Source organism: Sapajus apella, unplaced genomic scaffold (genome assembly GCF_009761245.1).
Source record: "Sapajus apella isolate SASKATOON/1434 unplaced genomic scaffold, GSC_monkey_1.0 scaffold10, whole genome shotgun sequence".
In the NCBI taxonomy this organism is placed as follows: domain Eukaryota; kingdom Metazoa; phylum Chordata; class Mammalia; order Primates; family Cebidae; genus Sapajus; species Sapajus apella.
Window position 1 is genome coordinate 37,659,068 of NW_022436950.1, and position 19,010 is coordinate 37,678,077.

Genomic DNA, 19,010 nt, shown 5'->3' on the forward strand with positions numbered 1-19,010 from the left:
CTACAGCAAAACTCAAAGCCCAGGAAAAAAAAAAAAAAAACCTCTCCAATTTATCCCCTTGTTTTCCTTGTTTTTGAAAAATTAATTTTCAGTAACTTTTAAAAACACATTTTAAAATTTTATATTGAGTACAGAGGGAACTGGGAGAGTGAGGGTTGAAAAATTACTTACTGGAAACGGTGTTCACTATTTGGGTGATGGGTACATCAGAAACCTAGACTTTACCACTATCTGATATATCTATGCAACATAACTGCATATGTACCCCCTGATTTTATAAAAATAAAATAAAAACTTTACATTGTGTCTTCTGTAATGAATCATTTTTTTCTCTTTTTTCCATCAGTATTTGCTTGTATTGGAGAATAGTGGTCCTTGCTCAGAGTTAATGTAAATAGACCTCAGATGAGATTTCCCAGTAAGGAACACATATCTCATTTAGATCAGAATTCTCATTTCCTTAGTAACTCAACAGAAGAAAACCATAGCACATGAAGATCTTGTAGTGATATATTATTCATTAACTGCACTCTTAATTTTATCCTGTAAGAAACATCAGTTTTCTCAGGGAACTAAAATACTTAGTTGATAATAAAGCTTGCTTTCATAGCTAATGGAAATGTCTTTTTATGCTTTTCAATCCCCCTAGAGGTGTAATTGTATAATTATGTTTTTTATTATTCCTTAGGTTCTTATTTCCTGAGCTTCCTGAAGAAGGCAGCACAATCCCTCTCTCTGCTCCTCTGCCAACCGAAAGGAAGTCTTTTTGCACTGGGAAGTCAGATTCCCGCTCTGAATCACCAGAGCCAGGGTAAATGGAGTTGGGTAGGGATAGTGAAGAAAGGGAGTGGGGACTAGATGATCTTAGCCAAAGATTCCCAGGGAGAAGGTGTGTTCTCTAGGCCTGTTTCCTCGTTTCTTTCCTTTTTTTAGGGGGGTGGGTGGGGAAATGGAGTCTTGCTCTGTTGCCCAGGCTGGAGTGCAGTGGCATGATCTCGGCTCACCGCAGCCTCTGCCTCCCAGGATCAAGTGATTCTCCTGCCTCAGCCTCCTGAGTAGCCGGGATTACAGATGTGCACCACCATGCCTGGCTAATTTTTGTATTTTTAGTAAAGACGGGGTTTCACCATGTTGGTGAGGCTGGTCTCAAACTCCGGACCTTGTGATCCGCCTGCCTCGGCCTCCCAGAGTGCTGGGATTACAGGTATGAGCCACTGCACCTGGCCCTCATTTCTAAAATGATGTGGTTGGGGCCAGGAGGGTTGGGGGCAGCCACAGTGACTCATACCTGTAATCCTACACTTTGGGAGGCAGAAATGGGAGAACTGCTTGATCCCAGGAGTTCAAAACCAGCCTGGGCAACATAGGGAAACCCCATCTCTACTAAAATTAAAAAAAGATTAGCGGGACATGGTGGCGCACACCTGTGGGCTCAGCTACTTGAAGGCTGAGATGAGAGGTTCACTTGAGCCTGCAAGGTTAAAGGCTGCAGTGAGCTGTGACTAAACCATTGCACTTCAGCCTGGGTGACAAAGTGAGACCTGTCTAAAAAAAAAAAAAAAAAATGGGGTTGGGTAGGTGCCCTCTTTTAGTTCCCTTTTAGGTCTCTGAAGCACTATTAGCTATACACCAGGAAAAGGCAACCACAGATGATCTGAGCACAAAGGCTGCTGAGCAAAGGAAGTAACATCACACTGACCTAGAATAATCTCAGAGAAATCAGCCTCAAAATGGAAACATAGTAGCTTTTCAGTTAGATTTTTAATTCATGAAAAGAATTCACAGTTTCCTCTAAGTCAAAATGATAGGTAAGGTCTTCATGTCAACTCCAGAGTAATATTACAACTTTTTAAAAACTTCCCATTTCTGCTTTGGACTTTTTGAAACTGAAGCTCTGTCTTGGATTCTGTATTCAGCTTTAATATGAAAAAATGCTCCTCTCCTCCCACTCCATTATTTTGTAGTTACGTAGTAACGAGTTCTGGATTATTGCTGCCTGTGCTGCTGCCTCGGCTTTACCCACCACTATTTATGCTTTATGCTTTGGATAATGATCGGGAGGAAGACATTTACTGGGAATGTGTTCTTCGACTAAATAAGCAGCCAGATATTGCCCTCCTGGGGTTTCTTGGGGTGCAGAGGTAAGCACAACCAAGTGGTTTTAATTTAAAATGCAAAACTGCATTATTGGAAACTTGGCAGTTTGATATCTAATTATATATACGGCTTGCAATTATTTACATTTTTGTATATGTCTTATTTAACAAAATTGTGATAGTTAATAATCCGTATTTCTGAGAATATTTGAAGGTGAGTCTGAAACCTGATTCTTTGGAATGTGTTTTTTATTCTTACATTTTCATATATATGTATAAAGTAAGTGTGAGCTATCTTGCCTGGTGTTTTGTAGTTCTTAAGAGCAGAATACATATCTTTGGCATTCTTCCTTCTCTTCTTTTCTCCCATTCCTTCCCATTTGCAATATTTAATTTAAAATTTTTGAAGTGCTTTTTTTGAGAGTCTTGCTCTGTGTTGCAGGCAGGAGTGCAGTGGTGCAATCTCCACCTGCCAGGTTCAAGCAACTCTCATGCCCCAGCCTCCCGGGTAGCTGGGATTACAGGCATGCACCACCATGCTCAGCTCATTTTTGTATTTTTAGTATAGATGGAATTTTGCCATGTTGGCCAGGCTGGTCTCAAACTCTTGGCCTCAAGTGATCTGCTCACCTCAGCCTCTCAGAGTGCTGGGATTTTCGGCATGAGCCACTGTGCCCGGCCCTGCTGTTTTTATTAGAAGGCATTATTGCTTGTTATCCAGGGAATACTAAATGATTGTGTTTTCTTTCTAGTGCAGTGATAAAGCTGATTCCACCTCCCCAATCATTTATTTGTGCTACTGAGAAAAGTGAATAAGCCTCAACTGTTTTGTTTTGTTTTTTGTTTTTGTTTTTGAGATGGAGTCTTGCTTTGTTGCCCAGGCTGGAGTGCAGTGGCGCTGTCTTGGCTTACTGCAACCTCTGCCTCTCAGGTTCAAGTGATTCTTATGTCTCAGCCTTCCAAGTAGCTGGGATTACAGGCCTGTGTCAACATGCCCAGCTAATTTTTGTATTTTTGTCCTTTAATTGTTTTCAATGGAATAATTCAGTAGTAGAAATGAGATAAAACTAAGTGAAGGAAATATATTTGGTAATATCTGTAATGTGTATGGCTATTGGGGTTTAGAATGACTAATCCCTTAGGCAGATGATAAAAACTCTTAAATCTGGAATGTTTATTAAAATTTAACCTACTGTGGAATTGTTCTTTTTAATGGGGACAGGGAAACCAATATAGCTGTCAAGTATTTTTATGGAAATTTTGTCTACCATAAGTAACAACTTGTATTAACAATTTATGGATTCCATTATAGGAAATTTTGGCCAGCAACCTTGTCAATCCTTGGAGAGAGTAAAAAGGTATAGTAGATTTTCGTTTCCTGAGCAAATATGCTTTTCTGTAATGGCAAGGATTTGAGATAACAAAACTTTCATTTTACTTTGATAGAACACTATCCAAGCTTGTGTTTGCATCAGTTATTCACCAAAGACCTGCACTCTGACATTGACATCATTTATTTTTGTTACTGTTGCAGAAGATAGTTTTCCTCCTTGACCTTCACACTCTTTTTTGCAGGTTTTGCCAACCACGAAAGATGCTTGTTTTGCCTCAGCAGTAGAATGTCTGCAGCAGATCAGGTAATCTCTCATTTGTTGAAAAGCCACACAAATCCAAGTAGTGGTTGGCCTATTAAGATCTTATCTTTATCTAAGCCTTAACCATCCGCACTCTGTATGCTGATAGTGTCAAACTCAACCTGGAAATCAGAAAAACTCTTTTGAAACCCTTGGGTTATCTTTTACTCTAAAATGACCTTGCATTTTCAAAAGTAGTGGAGAGCCTGTCTAGAAAGTTATCCATATAATCACATCTTTACCCAATTGGAAATTAACCAAATTTCTCATTCAGAAAAGAGCATATATTAGGAAAAAGAGATTTCACATGGGTCAAAGGAAACAATATGTGAATCATAGACAGTTGGAGGCTTCTTTTCTCATAGCACCATGGGAGTACAAAGTCATTCTTACCAGTGACTCATAATGCCTAAGTGTCCAGGTTAAGGCATGTGAACCCTAGCAGGGGATATTGTCAAAAAGCATGATCAAATGGCTTTATTAAGAAAATTATAGGATATCTTTTTGTCATTGTTTCTATAACAGCACAACATTTACCCCATCAGACAAACTTAAGGTCATCCAGCAGGCTTTTGAGGAGATCTCTCAGAGTGTCCTGGCATCACTCCAGGAAGACTTCTTGTGGTCCATGGATGACTTATTTCCTGTTTTCTTATATGTGGTGCTACGGGCCAGGTAACAATGTTTTCTGACTTTATTATCAGTGAGTCATTATTTTTAAAAGTCTGCTGCTTAAATTTTCTGAACTGATGGCAGGAGTATGCTCTTCCACTAGAAAAAAAATCGATAAACCCATTCCACTGTGCCATTATCTTTTGGTCAAGCTGTTCTTTCTTTTTCCCATCAGCTAGATTCAGAAGGAGAATGAACATGTAAATGAAAATAACTCAGCATCTTTTTCTCTTTGGGGCAGGATTAGGAATTTAGGCTCTGAGGTGCACCTCATTGAGGATCTAATGGACCCCTATCTTCAGCATGGGGAACAGGGTATAATGTTCACCACTTTGAAGGTAAGTGTAGTTATTACTTAATACATTCCTATCTTCATATCTGTCCTTCATTTACCATATTATAAATGTCATTAACCACTGTTTTTTTGGTATAAAAGTTTAATGCAAACCTTAAATACTTTAGAACACATTTTGTTCTATACTTTAAAACATGATATGGTACATTAAAGTAGGGTAAGCCAGTTGTTCCTCAAAATACTAAAGCAAGTTCTTCATTATCTAATCCTTCTTGTAAATTGATATTCAAACTGTTATAAATGCTTACATTTATATAAAGAGTTGTAACTCTAAAAAAGAAACAGAAAGGATTCTTAGTGTCCAAGAAAGTTTCCAGCAGGAGAGCTATTTATTGGAACAAAGGTAAAACACAGAAGCCAGTATGCAGGTAATGAATTTGAATTCCATCTTCTTTCTTTCCCTTATAATCTGCAGTAACCAATAGATTACAAATGAGCTTCTTCGATCTGGGCGGCCTGGAGAGATTGTTAGAAGTCATTTGTTTCTCACCTTGATTTTTCTTGGAATATGGAAGAATTGCTCTAAAGTTTATTGAAAGAACAGCAGATAGAAAGTGCAAAAACACTTGTGAAAAAAAGAGAAAGAATAGACCTAACCTTCTAGTTAGTAAAATTTGTAAAATTATAATATGAAGATAAAATAGTATGTGACTGTCACAGGAATAGACAGATACCTAAATAGAAGGGGTAGCTCCCATGTAAACACTAGCATAATAAAAACTTCACGTGAAAGTGGAAACATCAAACACGAAAAATGGAAGAGAGGAATTATTTAACAAATGGTAAAACAAAGTATTGGATAGCTTATTAGCAGTTTTGGAGGGAGGGTAGAATAGCAAATTATAAATGCTTTGGGGTTTAAATATAGAGAAAGGAAGAGAGAAGGAAAGACAGATAAAATGAGAAAAAGAACTAGACTTCAATGTCAGGTTTCTGACGTGGGTTCACTTTTTATACTTTTCAACTAAAATATCATTAACACTTTTTTTTTTTTTGAGATAGAGTCTCACTCTGTCGCCCAGGCTGGAGTGCAGTGGCACAGTCTCTGCTCACTTCAACCTCCACTTCCCAGGTTCAAGTGATTCTCCTGCCTCAGCCTCCTGAGTAGTTGGGATTACAAGTGCCTGCCACTGTGCCTGGCTAATTTTTGTATTTTTAGCAGAGTTGGGATTTCACCAGGTTGGCCAGGCTGGTCTCGAACCCTTGACCTCAAATGATCCACCTGCCTTAGCCTCCCAAAGTGCTAGGATTACAGGCATGAGCCACTGTGCCCAGCCTACCATTAACACTTCTATTAAATAAACTGAAAAAGGGGAGAAACTGGGAAAATATTGGCCACAGATGACTTAGATTATTAGTGTTTACATTGCATGAAAAGTATCTCTAAACAGATCACCAAAGAAGAAATTGAACTAGTAAGTTCACATGCAGAAAAATAAATACTCAACCTCACTGACAATCATAGTACTGAAGATTTAAGTAAGGTACCATTTTGTGTTGCTAAATTAGCAAAAATGTTTTAAAATTACTGGTGGGGTTATAGTGAAGTCATTATTATTCCCGCATTGCTGATAATGGGGTAAGCAGCCATTACCCTTTTGGGAAGCAGTTGTTATTAACATAGATAACAGCAACATCAAAAAAAGTGGAGTTTGACTCAATGATTCTGCCCCTGGGAATTTATCCTAAGAAATTAAAGAATGGAAAAATTACATGTTATCTGCATGTACTATTCATTGGGGTATGAGTAATTCCCATACCTGGAAACTTATTCAGGGTGCTTCTTAAAAATGCAGTCCTGGAAGTTATGACTCATCAGGTCTGCAATGATGCTTAACCTGTGTATTTATTAATCATACTGGGTGATTCTAATTAGAGTTGTACCTTTTAATGATCGGTATACTCTAAACGTCCAATCAATAATGGCAAATTATGGTGTCCCTACTTGGTGAAGAATATTAGATAGCTTATAAGAAAAACTTTTTTGTTTGTTTTAGAATTAGAGCGGAAATGAAAAAATTTTGTCTATACTAATTATAAGTAGGCAAAGGATAGCCACTAGATAGGGGAACCAGAAGGGAACGGGGAAAAGCAAAATCAACTAAATCTATTGGGCCATCAACTGAATGTATTTATAAAGGATTTTGTTTCTTTAGTCCCATATGCATGGCTCTCTTTATGTAATTTCTTTAAAAGTAAATTTGAAATTATTTTGAACTTTTTTTCCAGGCATGTTACTACCAGATTCAGCGTGAGAAGCTTAACTAGGCTGCATAACAGCTTGAAAACTGGATTATCTGCTACAGAATGTTATAACACCATCTGGAGTCTTCCTGTAGTGGCAAAAAAGAACAGTGTTGAAATTGGAAAGGACTTTTTGTTATTTAGGTTGTTAAAATGAGCCTTACTAATAATAAGAGCCCTGAGCCCAGAAAAAAAGGACTATATAGTTTAAAGGGAGGATTGAAAAGGAGGTAAAAAATCAGATTAAACCAGTTCTTGGCCTATGTTAAGTTCCAAAAATACCATTCATCTACTATTTGAAAAAAGAAGAGGATATCCCTTCCTACAGTAAAGGGTATGTCTGCTACATGAAGTTGTAAGAAAAGTTTCCAGTAGACCTTCTTATATTAAAGAAGTTGATGGATATTTTTGAATTTCTGGTTTGCCTGAATCCACCTGCAGTTACCCAGATCCTGTTGCAAGAACCAGATCGTACTTGAAACTATAGTGGCCACACTCTGCCTTCCTCGATCCTTCCAGGCATATGTGCATCATGCTTCTTTGCCGAAAGGGAAAAAGGAACTTTTAAACTGCAGTTTTAACTTTTTCTAAGCTTTTTCTTGATGGGAGAGGTTCTGTGCAAAACTACCACATCCTGTCCCAGAATGTGAAATGCATCCAAATGGGAGTCTTCTGCTTCTTCACTCAAAAGAACATAGGAATTTTGTTTTTGGTTTCATTATCAGGCTGCAGAGAGTGAATGCACTGGAATTCAGACACCGACTCTGAGCTGCTAGAAACCTCATTTGTCCATGTGCAAATGCTGTATTCCGAGGCCTGTGAATGACAGCCTGAGGAGGTTTTGCATGTAGGCTGTGTTTGGAGCAGGACTAACAATTGGGAAATAAGCAAAAAACTGCTTTGTTCCCCAGCCTGGTGTTGTTCTTCCCAGTACCTCGCACTGAACTCAGGATGGGAAGGAAAAAGAAACAAGCTTTGGCTTTTTCCATCTCAAAAGTATTGTGGCACCTCAACATTTCAGTGTTTTGCTTTTTAAAAAAAAAATGCCCCATTGTAAGTTGTTGGTTTTACTGTATGAGTAACACTAGAAGCTGTTTTGAATAACATAGGTGCTCTTCCTCATCTCATCTCCTACACCGTGGTGAGCATATGGAGTGTCCTGATTTATGTCAAGTGACTCTGAAGATGTTAATTACTTTTGAAAAAGGATCATGGTTTTTGCCCTACTTTATAATCAAGACAAGTGTTTATTAAATTACTGTTTTGGAATGTTGGCTGTAATGTAACAGCAATTTTCTTAATAAAAGGCATTCATCTTTATGTGGCTGTTTTATAATTGTGGAGGAAATGAACAGGGCAGCCTAAAAAATGAAAGGAAACCCAGACTTAGTATTTTTGTAGCCCACGTCGTAATCCATGCCTCTACGTATTGGCCCCAGAAGTCCCTCTGAGGTTTTAGAAATCTCTCTCTTTAAAATAAACATAAGCCAGTAATTATAGCACCCTTTCTAGCAAAGAGCAAATTAACTTTCTGACCCCAGTAATCCAAGGACAATGGTATCAAAAGAAATCTATTTCTTTGAATAGAAAGCATGTTTTTTGTTTTTTTAAATTTTTTTATTGCATTTTAGGTTTGGGGGAACATGTGAAGAACATGCAAGATAGTTGCATAGGTACACACGTGGCAGTGTGATTTGCTGCCTTCCTCCCCTTCACCTATATCTGGCATTTCTCCCCATGCTATCTCTCCCCAACTCCCCACCCCCTGCTGTCCCTCCCCTATTTCCCCCCAACAGACCCCAGTGTGTGGTGTTCCCCTCCTTGTATCCATGTGTTCTCAATGTTCAACACCCGCCTATGAGTGAGAACACGCGGTGTTTGATTTTCTGCTCTTGTGTCAGTTTGCTGAGAATGATGGTTTCCAAGTTCATCCATGTCCCTACAAAGGACACAAACTCATCGTTTTTGATGGCTGCATAATATTCCATGGTGTATATGTGCCACATTTTCCCTGTCCAGCCTATCATCGATGGGCATTTGGGTTGGTTCCAGGTCTTTGCTATTGTAAACAGTGCTGCAGTGAACATTCATGTGCATGTGTCCTTATAGTAGAACGATTTATAATCCTTTGGATATATACCCAGTAATGGGAAAAGCATGTTTTGATAGTTACTCGTTTTTTTTTTTCCCTCCTAAACAGATTCAGGGAAGGTGAGGCTTTAAAATTCTGGTTAGAAATATTAGGTATTAATTGTTTCCCAGTTGTCATGTTTTCTCAAGAGGCCTTTCCATCTTTTTGCTTTCTCTCCCAGAATGTGCCTATCCATTGTTGGAAGGGGACCAGCCCTTAAAGATTCATTTATGTGAAATGCTTTGCATTTACATTGGGGATTGTTTTGAGTTTCTGAAGAATCACATAAATAATCACATTTGGCCAGCAAAGACAAATTTACCAAATATCTGACTGGGGAGGGGAGTGGATAATATGTGGAAATGGACAAAGAAAAACTTTATTTGAAACAAATTAATCCACTGGGAAATTTTCCAATGATGATAAGCTGTCTCAGTTCTAAGAAAAGCCATGTCACCATTCATCCTTTAACTGGAGTCTTGAATGAAACTGTTCATTTACTTTGGATTCTTCCTACTTTATGCTTTTCAGATAGCATATTAAAATGATAAATTTTGAAATGTCTTGGAGAAAAAGTCTAAATCTCCAGGCCAATGTCTGCAAATAGAAGTCCCTGGCACTCCTGCAGCAGTTTACGATGATCATTCACGTGCATGATGAATGCTCACAGCAGCCCAAGGACGCAGGTGTTATCCCCATTTCTCCCCGTTTTTCAGACAAGCAGTGGCCAAGATTTGTTCACTGCCAGAGCCGGGACTGCAGCCTAGAACTTACCTGCCTTCTACGTTCAGTGTTTTTTGCTACTGTAGCTGCCAGAGATGTCATTTCATAGCTGGTTATGCATTGAAAGTTCTTAAAAGTAAGTTAAAAATGAAAGTCTTATTAAAATCAAGTGCTTTTCACAAAATATGCTGTACTTAAAACACTCACAAATGTATTCCCAGCTTGTGTTTTCATCTGTGACAGAGAGATAAGAAGCCATGTATTTAATGTGGGTTAGAAAAGCTGATGACCCTCTGATAATTGCCATTTGGTCTCTACCTTTTGCCTTGCTGTTAGTGGTACCCTTCATCTCCTTTCTGTGATATCCCCTTCCAAATGCTCTTCCCACTGACCACCCCCTACATTATCAAGTTTTCAGATAAAGAAGTAGCTCCTATCTGAGGTAGAAAACAGGCTATTTACTAAGTTTAGAACAGTGGCTTGGGAGGGGACTGGCCACTCCCAGTGGCTTCTATTATTAGCTGAAGAATCTTCCGTTGTTTTCTCACCATTACATCAGAGATTTAATATGGTTAGTAGGTTATTGGCTTGATTTCTGATTCCGCCATATTTTTTTTCTTTCATTAAAAATGCTATCTTTGTTGTGGAATGTCTGTCATCTTGAAATAGTCAACAAAAATATTTGTGTTTTCTGCTGTTAACCGTGTGTTGGCAATTTGAGAGAAAATACTAGAACGTAAACTGAAAATTATAAATTAGACTTCAGTGCAAGGAATACGTAAGCAGATTTGTGGCAGGAAAGGCTTGTGAGTAATTTACTTGTCAGGCTGGGTTAGGCATCTGTGGATTAAATCAAAGAGGATGTGCAGAGATTTTATTGAGAGCAGTGAGGTGACTTTGGCAGCTAATAGGCCACTAGTATCTTCCACTAAAGCTTTTGTCTGGATAGGAGCAACATTGCATGTTTGCAGTCTTGCAGGTAAGAGACCTTGCCAATTAATCCTCAGTTACCAGAAGATGTATCCCGTAACTGCCTAGCTCGCCTGTCAGTTTTTAATAGGTAAAATGTAAATCTGGGTAATCTAACTCAAATGGCTTAGTTTTATTGTAACTCAAATTATATGGGGAATTTTATGAGTTCAAAACAGCAGGTTTTGCTTTGAGAAGTCATTTCTTAAGTATGGAATAATGGTTGTCAGAAAGATTGAGTATAATTGGGTATTTGCCCTGGTCCTAATCAGCAGCATTTGGACACAGGAAGCCAGCCGTTTTTGTAAGGGCCATTTCCCATCATTAAGTTTTCAAGTGCTTTTTTAGGGTTTGTCTAGTAAAAAGCATTATTTTGAAAAGCATAGTAGGGGTACGGGTTGTGGCATTCGATAGTACATTTTAAAAAGCTAATGGACATACTGGTTTTTAAAATAATATTTAGGACAAATTCCTTAGGAGTCAGTCACACTAATGCATCTCTGAGCCAAGAACTGGCCATCCTTTCGGGTTCACTGAGTCTGGAATTGCATGTGGTGGGTGCTTACTTATTTGCAGTCTCAATCAAGAATTCTCACTCTCAAGATAGCAGAAATAGGTCAGTTTCAACTGATAAATGTGGTAGAGAAGTCATGGAAAGGAAGGCAAGTCTTGCCAGGCATTAGCATCTTTCCTGAAAGATGGAAAAGAAGGAAACGAAAGAGGAAAACTTGATTTTACTACATGTTAACTCTACTGAATACCTCTTTGAATGTCAGATTACGTATCTGTAAAACAAAGGTGTTGAATTTGATGATCTCTAAGATCCCCTTCTGCCCCCGGTTTTAAAGTTTGTTAGGGAAAGAGGCTTAAGTCAGGATACTAGGCCAGGGAGGAAAGGAAGGGAGGGCAACGGCATGTGGAGTTCAGCTGCCTCCCACCTCAGGACTGAAGTCCCAGCTGCCTGCTGGCCAGTGCCTTGAGAGAGGTACCAGCCTTTTACTTCCAGGTCTTGGCCCTTCCTTGTTCTACCCCTTCCCAACAACAACTGAACATACTGAGTGCTTGCTATGGCCCAAGCACTGTTGCAGGCGAAGCTGCAGCATGAACAAAATAAGCAACGTCTCTGTTCCTCAGGCCCCCTGCAGACCATCCACCTGCAGGAGACACACTGAGTGAACCAATGGATGAGAAAACGGAAAATGAGGACAATAAGTTGCAACTGTTTTCTTAGCTACCTGGAGGGGAGGGAAAATCATTTTCTGGAAGTTTCTTTCTATGAGTTTTGTCTTAGTGTTGGCTGCCATAATAAAATACCATAGACAGTGGCTTAAACAACAAAATGTATTTTCTCATAGAGTTCTGGAGGCTGGAAGTTGAAGATCCAGGTGATAACATGTTTGGGTTCTTGTGAGGGTTCTCTTCCTGGCTTTCGGATGGCCGCATTCTCACTGTGCCCTCACTTGGCAGGGAGAGAGAGAACACACGAGCTCTGATGGCTCTTACACAGGACACTAATGACATCCTGAGGGCGCTACCCTCATGACCTTAACTAAACCTGGTTATCTCCCAAAGGCCCCATCTTCAGATACCCTCAACACTGGGGATTAGAGTTTCAACATATGAATTGGGGGTGGGGAGGCAACATTCAGTCCACAGTAACTTTGTCACAGAAACCTGAAGATGACCAGGCAAACACAGTTTTTTAGAATTTATGTAAGTTGTAGATTACTGTAATTACTGTTTTTGCCTCTGTGGCTGAGAAACTTTGGGTCAAAATGAGCTTTTTAGAATATGTGAATTCATTATCTAGGTAGCCCTGAAGTTGGCTCTGGATTTATTAGAAGCTATTTTAACCATTGCATTCACTCAAGAAGCCACAGCCTATCTATGAAGCATAGTCCGTCTGTAAAGCTCCCTCACAAGAAATTTATCTCAGAAATTTGCAATCTTTAGTGCATGCCCCCAACTGCCGAATGGGTAGGTCTATCTCAGCACAATCATCTGGGCATTGATTGTGGTCCACCTTATGATGTGTATACAACAGCTGGCTTGTTTAATCTGCAATGCTTTGTCAAGGACGTGTGATTTGTGAGATGCTGCGGGGAATCAACTGTAAGTCAGCCTGAGTGTCAGCCTCATCTGTCTGCTCTGACTTTTGTCAGCTGTCTGGCAGGCACTCCATCTCCCATTTCAATTTCTTACCCTGGAAGTGCTCCCCTCCAGGGAGGAAGATGAGTCATATATGCAACTGCGATGCTTAATGATTCAAGAGAGACAAAAACGCAGAACAGAGGAAAATGCATGGTTTAATCTGACTCAATTGCAAGTGGGCAGGGTACGTGGTGGGAGGTAAGTCAAAAAGCATAACGATGTCAAGCTTTGGTAGGACGTGGCAAACTAGAAGACTTCGGGGTGACTGGAAAGGAATGTGTGTGTGCGGGAAAGTTGTCTAAATTGCTGCGACAGCTTTCTGTGTTGCTCTTCTCACTACCTTAGAATTTAGAGACAAAATAATCATGATATTTTCTTCTTTTAGATAGCCTTCCTGGCTGCAACTCACAATCTGTCTAGGTTCTAGACAGTGGTTCTCAATCCTATCAGATTCAATACTCTAGTCTTTAACAACTAATTTGAAATATTCCTTTTATAACAAAACTCGTTATAAATTTATTATTTATTGTCCTACTATAAGAATGTTGTTGGTGCCTGCCCACGCTCCTTGGTCCTTACCATTTTGGCACACGCTGGGCCCACTCCATCTGCCAGCCCCTCCACTTGCTATCTGAAGGTATACATGTTGCATGCTGGAAGAGCCAGAAATAGTTCTCTCTGGGAAGAGGTCTCAACCTGTTGGTTCTCAACAGGGGCCGAGGGAGTGAAGGTGTTTATACACCAAGGTTGCCATGGGTGTATAAAAACCCTCCTGTTGCCATTGGTGTATAAATACCCTCACTCCCTTGGCCTGTGTTCCCCCATGGGATTAAGCTCCAGTTGCCCACAGTGGTTACATCTTGATAGCAACCTATTCCTGGCTTTTTCCCCTTCCTTGCCTCAATACCCTACTCTGCATTGTGTATTAAACCTGTGCAAAAGTGTCTTGTGTTTATATGTAAAGAAAAGTTGGTGTCTAGATTCAGATAACTACAGGTTTGTTTGCTTTTCAGTGACATGAAAGTTCATTGGAACATTTGAAAATTATACGGGGTATGAGGCAATTCTTCATTGTGTAGGGCAACTTCTGGGAAACTTTGCTTAAAGAGAAGTAGGCATGTTTCCTTTGCCCAGGTTTTCTTAATCCCTATCCTGCTGGCTGAAATGTAGACAGGATGGCTGGAGCTGCAGCTGCCATCTTGGAGCAGATAGATGAGAGCCATACTACACCCTAGGGTGGCAGAGCAGTGAGTCGGAAGGAACATATTCCCTGAGGACTTCAGGGAGTAAGGCTGCCCCATTAGCCCTGGATTCTCTCTGTCTCTGAACTTTCACATGAACAAGATATAAACTACTCTGCTAAGCCAAAATTACTTTGGGTTTCCACTTCTTGAAACTAAACCTACCTAAAGCATTATCAAAAATAAACATTAAGTATTTCAAACTAGTTTTTAATGAAATGACTCTTATGTTTGAGTTAGAGAAAGAGGACTTAGAACACAACTAGATAAGTTCGGGATAAATGACAGGCTGGTAAAATTGGGGAGGAGAAAGCAATCATTTTCCTTTCATGTCATCTTACATACCAGTTTTTAAAGACTGAGATTAAAGCTGATAGGGTTAAGAAAACTGTGTAGGCCAGGTGTGATGGCTCACACCTATAATCCCAGCACTCAGAGAAGCCAAGGTGGGAAGACTGCTTGAGCCCAGAAGTTGGAGACCAGCCTGAGCAACATGGTGAGATCCTATCTACAAAAGTTAAAAATTACCCGGTGTGGTGGCACATGCCTGTGGTCCCAGATACTCGGGTGGCTGAGGTGGGAGGATCGTTTGAACTTAGGGTGGAGGGTGCATGATCACAAGCCATGCTCATGCCACTGCACTCCAGCCTGAGCAACAGAGTGAGGAGACCCTGTTTTTTGGGAGTCTACAATATGGGACTGAGCCTGGAAAGCACTCTAGGAAGGAAAACAAAAACAAACACAGATCATTACAGTGTTGTCTCTAAATTCTAATTCTTGCAATTATGACCAGACCAGCTAGTTCTTCTATGAAGAAGTATAAGATGAGATGAGAGGAAATGGGGCACCTGAGTTGAGCTGGTCCGTGGAAGATTCTTTTCAGTTCTAATGACGGGTAAAGTCAACTGGGTAAAGAGGTAAAAGATAAATAAACACAGTATTTGTCATTTATTTTTTAAAAAGTGGGTGGCGGTGGTTTCCAGGAAATCAATTCTTCTCAAAGGCTAAAAAAACATTTAAAACATGGAGTTAGGGGGAGTATTTTATGCAATAGTAGTTTTCTCTTTCACACCACTAGTGATGGTTAAGAATAGGCGCCACAAGGGAAGACCGTGTTTCATTGGATGTGTATCCCAGTGTGTAGCACAGGGCCTGGCTTGCTCAAGAAATGCTGTTGAAAATATATTCCAGCGTGCTGAGAGCTGGTGGCCAGTGTGGCTGAGTGAGCTGTGTGCCGTTTATTGACCTGCTTCCTAGTCCTGAATTCCTTTTGGAAGCTCCAGCAGGGAGGATGATACAGTCAGATAAAGGAGCAGATCCACCAGACAAGAAGGACATGAAGCTTTCTGCCGCAACCAATCCGCAGAATGGTATGTGCCACCAGGGTTCCTTTTCTAGACCAGAAAGTAACAGCACCTCTGACATGCGATCAAATGAATAGGCAGAAATTCTGACAGATTTACTGTGAATCCTATAAGCATCTGTACACTTTTGGTTGCATGACTGCCCTACCAGTGATAACTTTAAGAGCAAAGTTGAAGGCAGGAAGGAAATAAATTGACATGGTGGATTCAAAAACTTTTTTTCCTTTACCCAACAATAGTTTATGTAAAACTTAGAATTTCTTAAGTTGTTCAAATTTAAAATATCACTCTAACACTATGAAAATACTGTAAAACAAATAGAATATTTATTGAAATGTTTAGATCCTTTAATCAGGAGAATACTGAGATTTGCATTAAAGATCTATTGGGAGTTTGCATTTTTCAGTGTCACATTCAATAAGAATTTTTTGAGAGGAAGAAATGACTCATGTTTGAGTTAGAGAAAGAGGATATAGAACACAACTAGATAATTTTGGGATAAACGACAGGCTGGTAGATGGGGGAGGGGAAAGCAATCATTTTCCTTTCATGACATCTTACATCTGCACATCGTGATCCATTATTTTACCTGATATTAAGAATGGCACTATGACAAAGCTAGCACCTTCTCATTTTGGGCAAAGAAACTGGGTTTTGGATAGTTATGTGACTTTGTGACATTCACAAAGAGATGGAACAGGGCTTAAAGCCAAATCTTTTGGCCTGAAATCCAGTGTCATTTCCACTTCTCGTGAGAGCCCGCGGCATGCCTTTCCGAGCTGCCTTTCACAGTTACACCCACACCTGCCACCCCATCTCTGCTCTCTTCCTTTCCTAGGCCTCTCCCAGATCCTGAGGCTTGTGCTGCAAGAGCTGAGTCTGTTCTACAGCCGGGATGTGAATGGAGTATGTCTCTTGTACGATCTCCTCCACTCGCCGTGGCTGCAGGCTCTGCTAAAGGTGAGTGCTGCTTTGCTTGGACGCCTTTGCTTGCTGAAGGGGTTGTGGGGAGTGTATAGAAAGCCACTGCCTTAGTCCGTTCAGGCTGGATAGCTGAATAGCTTATAAACAACAGAAATTGGTATCTCACAGTTCAGGAGGCCAGAAAGTACAAAATCAAGTCTCCAGCAGATTCAGTGTCTGTTGAGGGCTCCCTCTCTGGTTCATAAATGGTAATTGTGTTCTCACATAGCAGCAGGGGCTAGCCAGCTCTCTGAGGTTTCTTGTATAAGGGCATTAATTCCATATTCATGAGGGCAGAGCCCTGATGACTTATCACCTTCCAAAGACTTTACCTTTTTTTTTTTTTAAGACATGATCTGGCTCTGTTGCCAAGGCTGGAGTACACTGGCCTGATCTTGAGGGAAGGTGTTCTCTTTCCGGGTCCACGAGGGGGCATAGTTTTAAGGGCAAAAATTTCCCAGCGCCATGCCCCTCCCATCTCTCTCCATCTGGGAGATTTAACTGTTTATGTTTGCCAGAAGAAACTTAAGAGTCAGTCACCCCAGCGGAAGTTTAAAGGAACTCCTTTCATTGGCCAGAGGAACTTGGGAAGGTGGAAATTTCTCCTAGGATAAAGTCTCCTGCTCGTTCACCCACTCCGGATTTCCAGCTCTCTGGAATCCCCTCCCACATGGTGGGAGCTCCCTTTTCCCTCTGGGATTTCCCCTCTGGAATCCCCTTCCGCACTCTTCGTGGAAGTCTTCTCCTTTTCCTTTTCTTTTCTCTACCTAAATAAAATCACCTTTCTGCAACACTTCTTGGGTCCGATATTTACTTTTAGTAGCATAAGGCGCACCTGCAGTGGTCCCACCACGTATTCTTTAAGAGATTAGAGGCCAAAAACCCACAGCATTCTCTCAGGGAAGCCACTGCAGCCTCCACCTCCTGGGTTCAAGCGATTCTGCCGAGTAGCTGGGATTACAGGAAACTGCCACCGCGTCCGGCTAATTTTTGTTTTGTTTCATTTTGTTTTTTTGGAGATGGAGTCTTACTTTGTCACCCAGGCTGGAGTGCAGTGGTCCATCTCAGCTCACCGCAACCTCCTCCTCCCAGGTTAAAGCCAATTCTCCTGCCTCAGTCTCCTGAGTAGCTGGGATTACAGGTGTGTGCCACCACACCCAGCTGATTTTTGTATTTTTAGTAGAGATGGTCAGGCTGGTCTCGAACTCCTGACCTCATGATCCACCTGCCTCTATTAAAAATACAAAATTTTTTGCCCCTATAAAAAATAAAAAAAAATTAGCCAGATGCAGTGGCATGTACTTGTAATCCCAGCTACTCGGCAGGCTGAGGCACAGGAATCACTTGAACCTGGGAGGCAGAGGTTGCAGTGAGCTGAGATTGAGCCACTGCACTCCAGCCTGGGCATTGGAGAAATGCTCCATCTCAAAATAAATAAATAAAATAGAATAAATAAAGTTTATTATTTTTAATTTGGCTAAAATTCCATGCACTATACAATAGCATCTAGTAGATACTAGAAAAATAGCCTCCACTATCTAGTAGATGCTACTACTATAATTTTGTTGGTCTGAACAAATATTATTAAGGAAGATCCTTTTGAAGTTATTTTTTTTGGGATGTGGGTATTTCCTTCACTTAAGTGTGAAATGTGGTCTGTCTTATAATGTGTGTTAATATTATACAATAAAAGTGGCAACAACTTTGGCATGAAAAAAGTAGTACTCACAGCACTTGTTTTAAAACACCTGATTTCTATCAGGCATTGTCCCACAGGATCAGCTAAGATAGGAGTTTTAATTTCATGGTGGGTATTGCCCTTGCTCACCACTGCTAGGCCTTTGGTGAGTCATCCAATCAGCCTTCATCACTTCCAGGTAAACCTGAGTGTGGGCCCTGAGATAGAGCAGGGAAGCAGCATCATCACAGATCTGGACAGAAAAGGCTGGGGGCTGAGCTGGCCCCTTGGGCTTTATTTCTTCATCTGTAAGATGAACTCAATTCCTAAAATAAGATCAAGGGCTGCAATGCAGAGCCAGGCAGGCTTTGGTGTTATCAACTCAACCCTGGATCTTGGTATGGAAAAAAAAAATTTCCAAGGGTCTGCAGAGGTGAAGTTAGTGTTAAAAAATGAACTTGTACTGGAGAATTAGGAGATGAATGGGAAACAGCCCCAAAGAGCAAAGCAGAATACAGAGAAGCGTATGTAGCATGCCCACCTCTTATTCAGAACCTTCAGTGGCCCTGAGCCAAGCAGCTCACGTGCTGTGCAGGTGACCAATACAGGGGTCCTCACAGGTGTCTGGTCCCAAAGGGCCCCTCCTTTAAGATGCCCCTTTATGCATCATCTACAAATCCCCATTGGTTTCTGTCCCGGATATCCTACCCTCATTCTGTTTAACAAGAGTAAAAGTTTGAATTTCTTTTTATTACTGAAATGCTTGAGGAAGATCAATTTCCCAGTGGT

General features: G+C 40.5%; 2 protein-coding genes across 11 annotated transcripts in view; both read left to right on the top strand.

Moving 5' to 3' along the window:
* Positions 1–8,600, top strand: part of ALS2 (alsin Rho guanine nucleotide exchange factor ALS2) — an 83,872-nt gene extending 75,272 nt beyond the window's left edge. For all 5 annotated transcript variants that reach the window (XM_032278642.1, XM_032278645.1, XM_032278644.1 and 2 more), the window contains 7 exons: positions 689–811; positions 1,965–2,141; positions 3,409–3,454; positions 3,672–3,733; positions 4,256–4,405; positions 4,644–4,740; positions 6,987–8,600. In XM_032278642.1, coding sequence (XP_032134533.1) covers positions 689–811; positions 1,965–2,141; positions 3,409–3,454; positions 3,672–3,733; positions 4,256–4,405; positions 4,644–4,740; positions 6,987–7,025 — 694 coding nt within the window. In that variant the 3' untranslated portion in view covers positions 7,026–8,600. The remainder of the gene's footprint in view (positions 1–688; positions 812–1,964; positions 2,142–3,408; positions 3,455–3,671; positions 3,734–4,255; positions 4,406–4,643; positions 4,741–6,986) is intronic.
* Positions 8,601–9,161: 561 nt separating this feature from the next.
* MPP4 (membrane palmitoylated protein 4) overlaps positions 9,162–19,010 on the top strand; it is a 53,456-nt gene continuing 43,607 nt past the window's right edge. For 3 of the 6 annotated variants that reach the window (XM_032278647.1, XM_032278649.1, XM_032278651.1), the window contains exons 1-3: positions 9,163–10,834; positions 15,461–15,586; positions 16,419–16,540. In XM_032278647.1, the coding sequence (XP_032134538.1) occupies positions 10,717–10,834; positions 15,461–15,586; positions 16,419–16,540 (366 nt within the window). In that variant the 5' untranslated portion in view covers positions 9,163–10,716. Of the gene's footprint in view, positions 10,835–15,460; positions 15,587–16,418; positions 16,541–19,010 lie in introns of all 6 variants that reach the window. The other 3 variants (XM_032278650.1, XM_032278653.1, XM_032278652.1) reach the window with 3 other exon arrangements.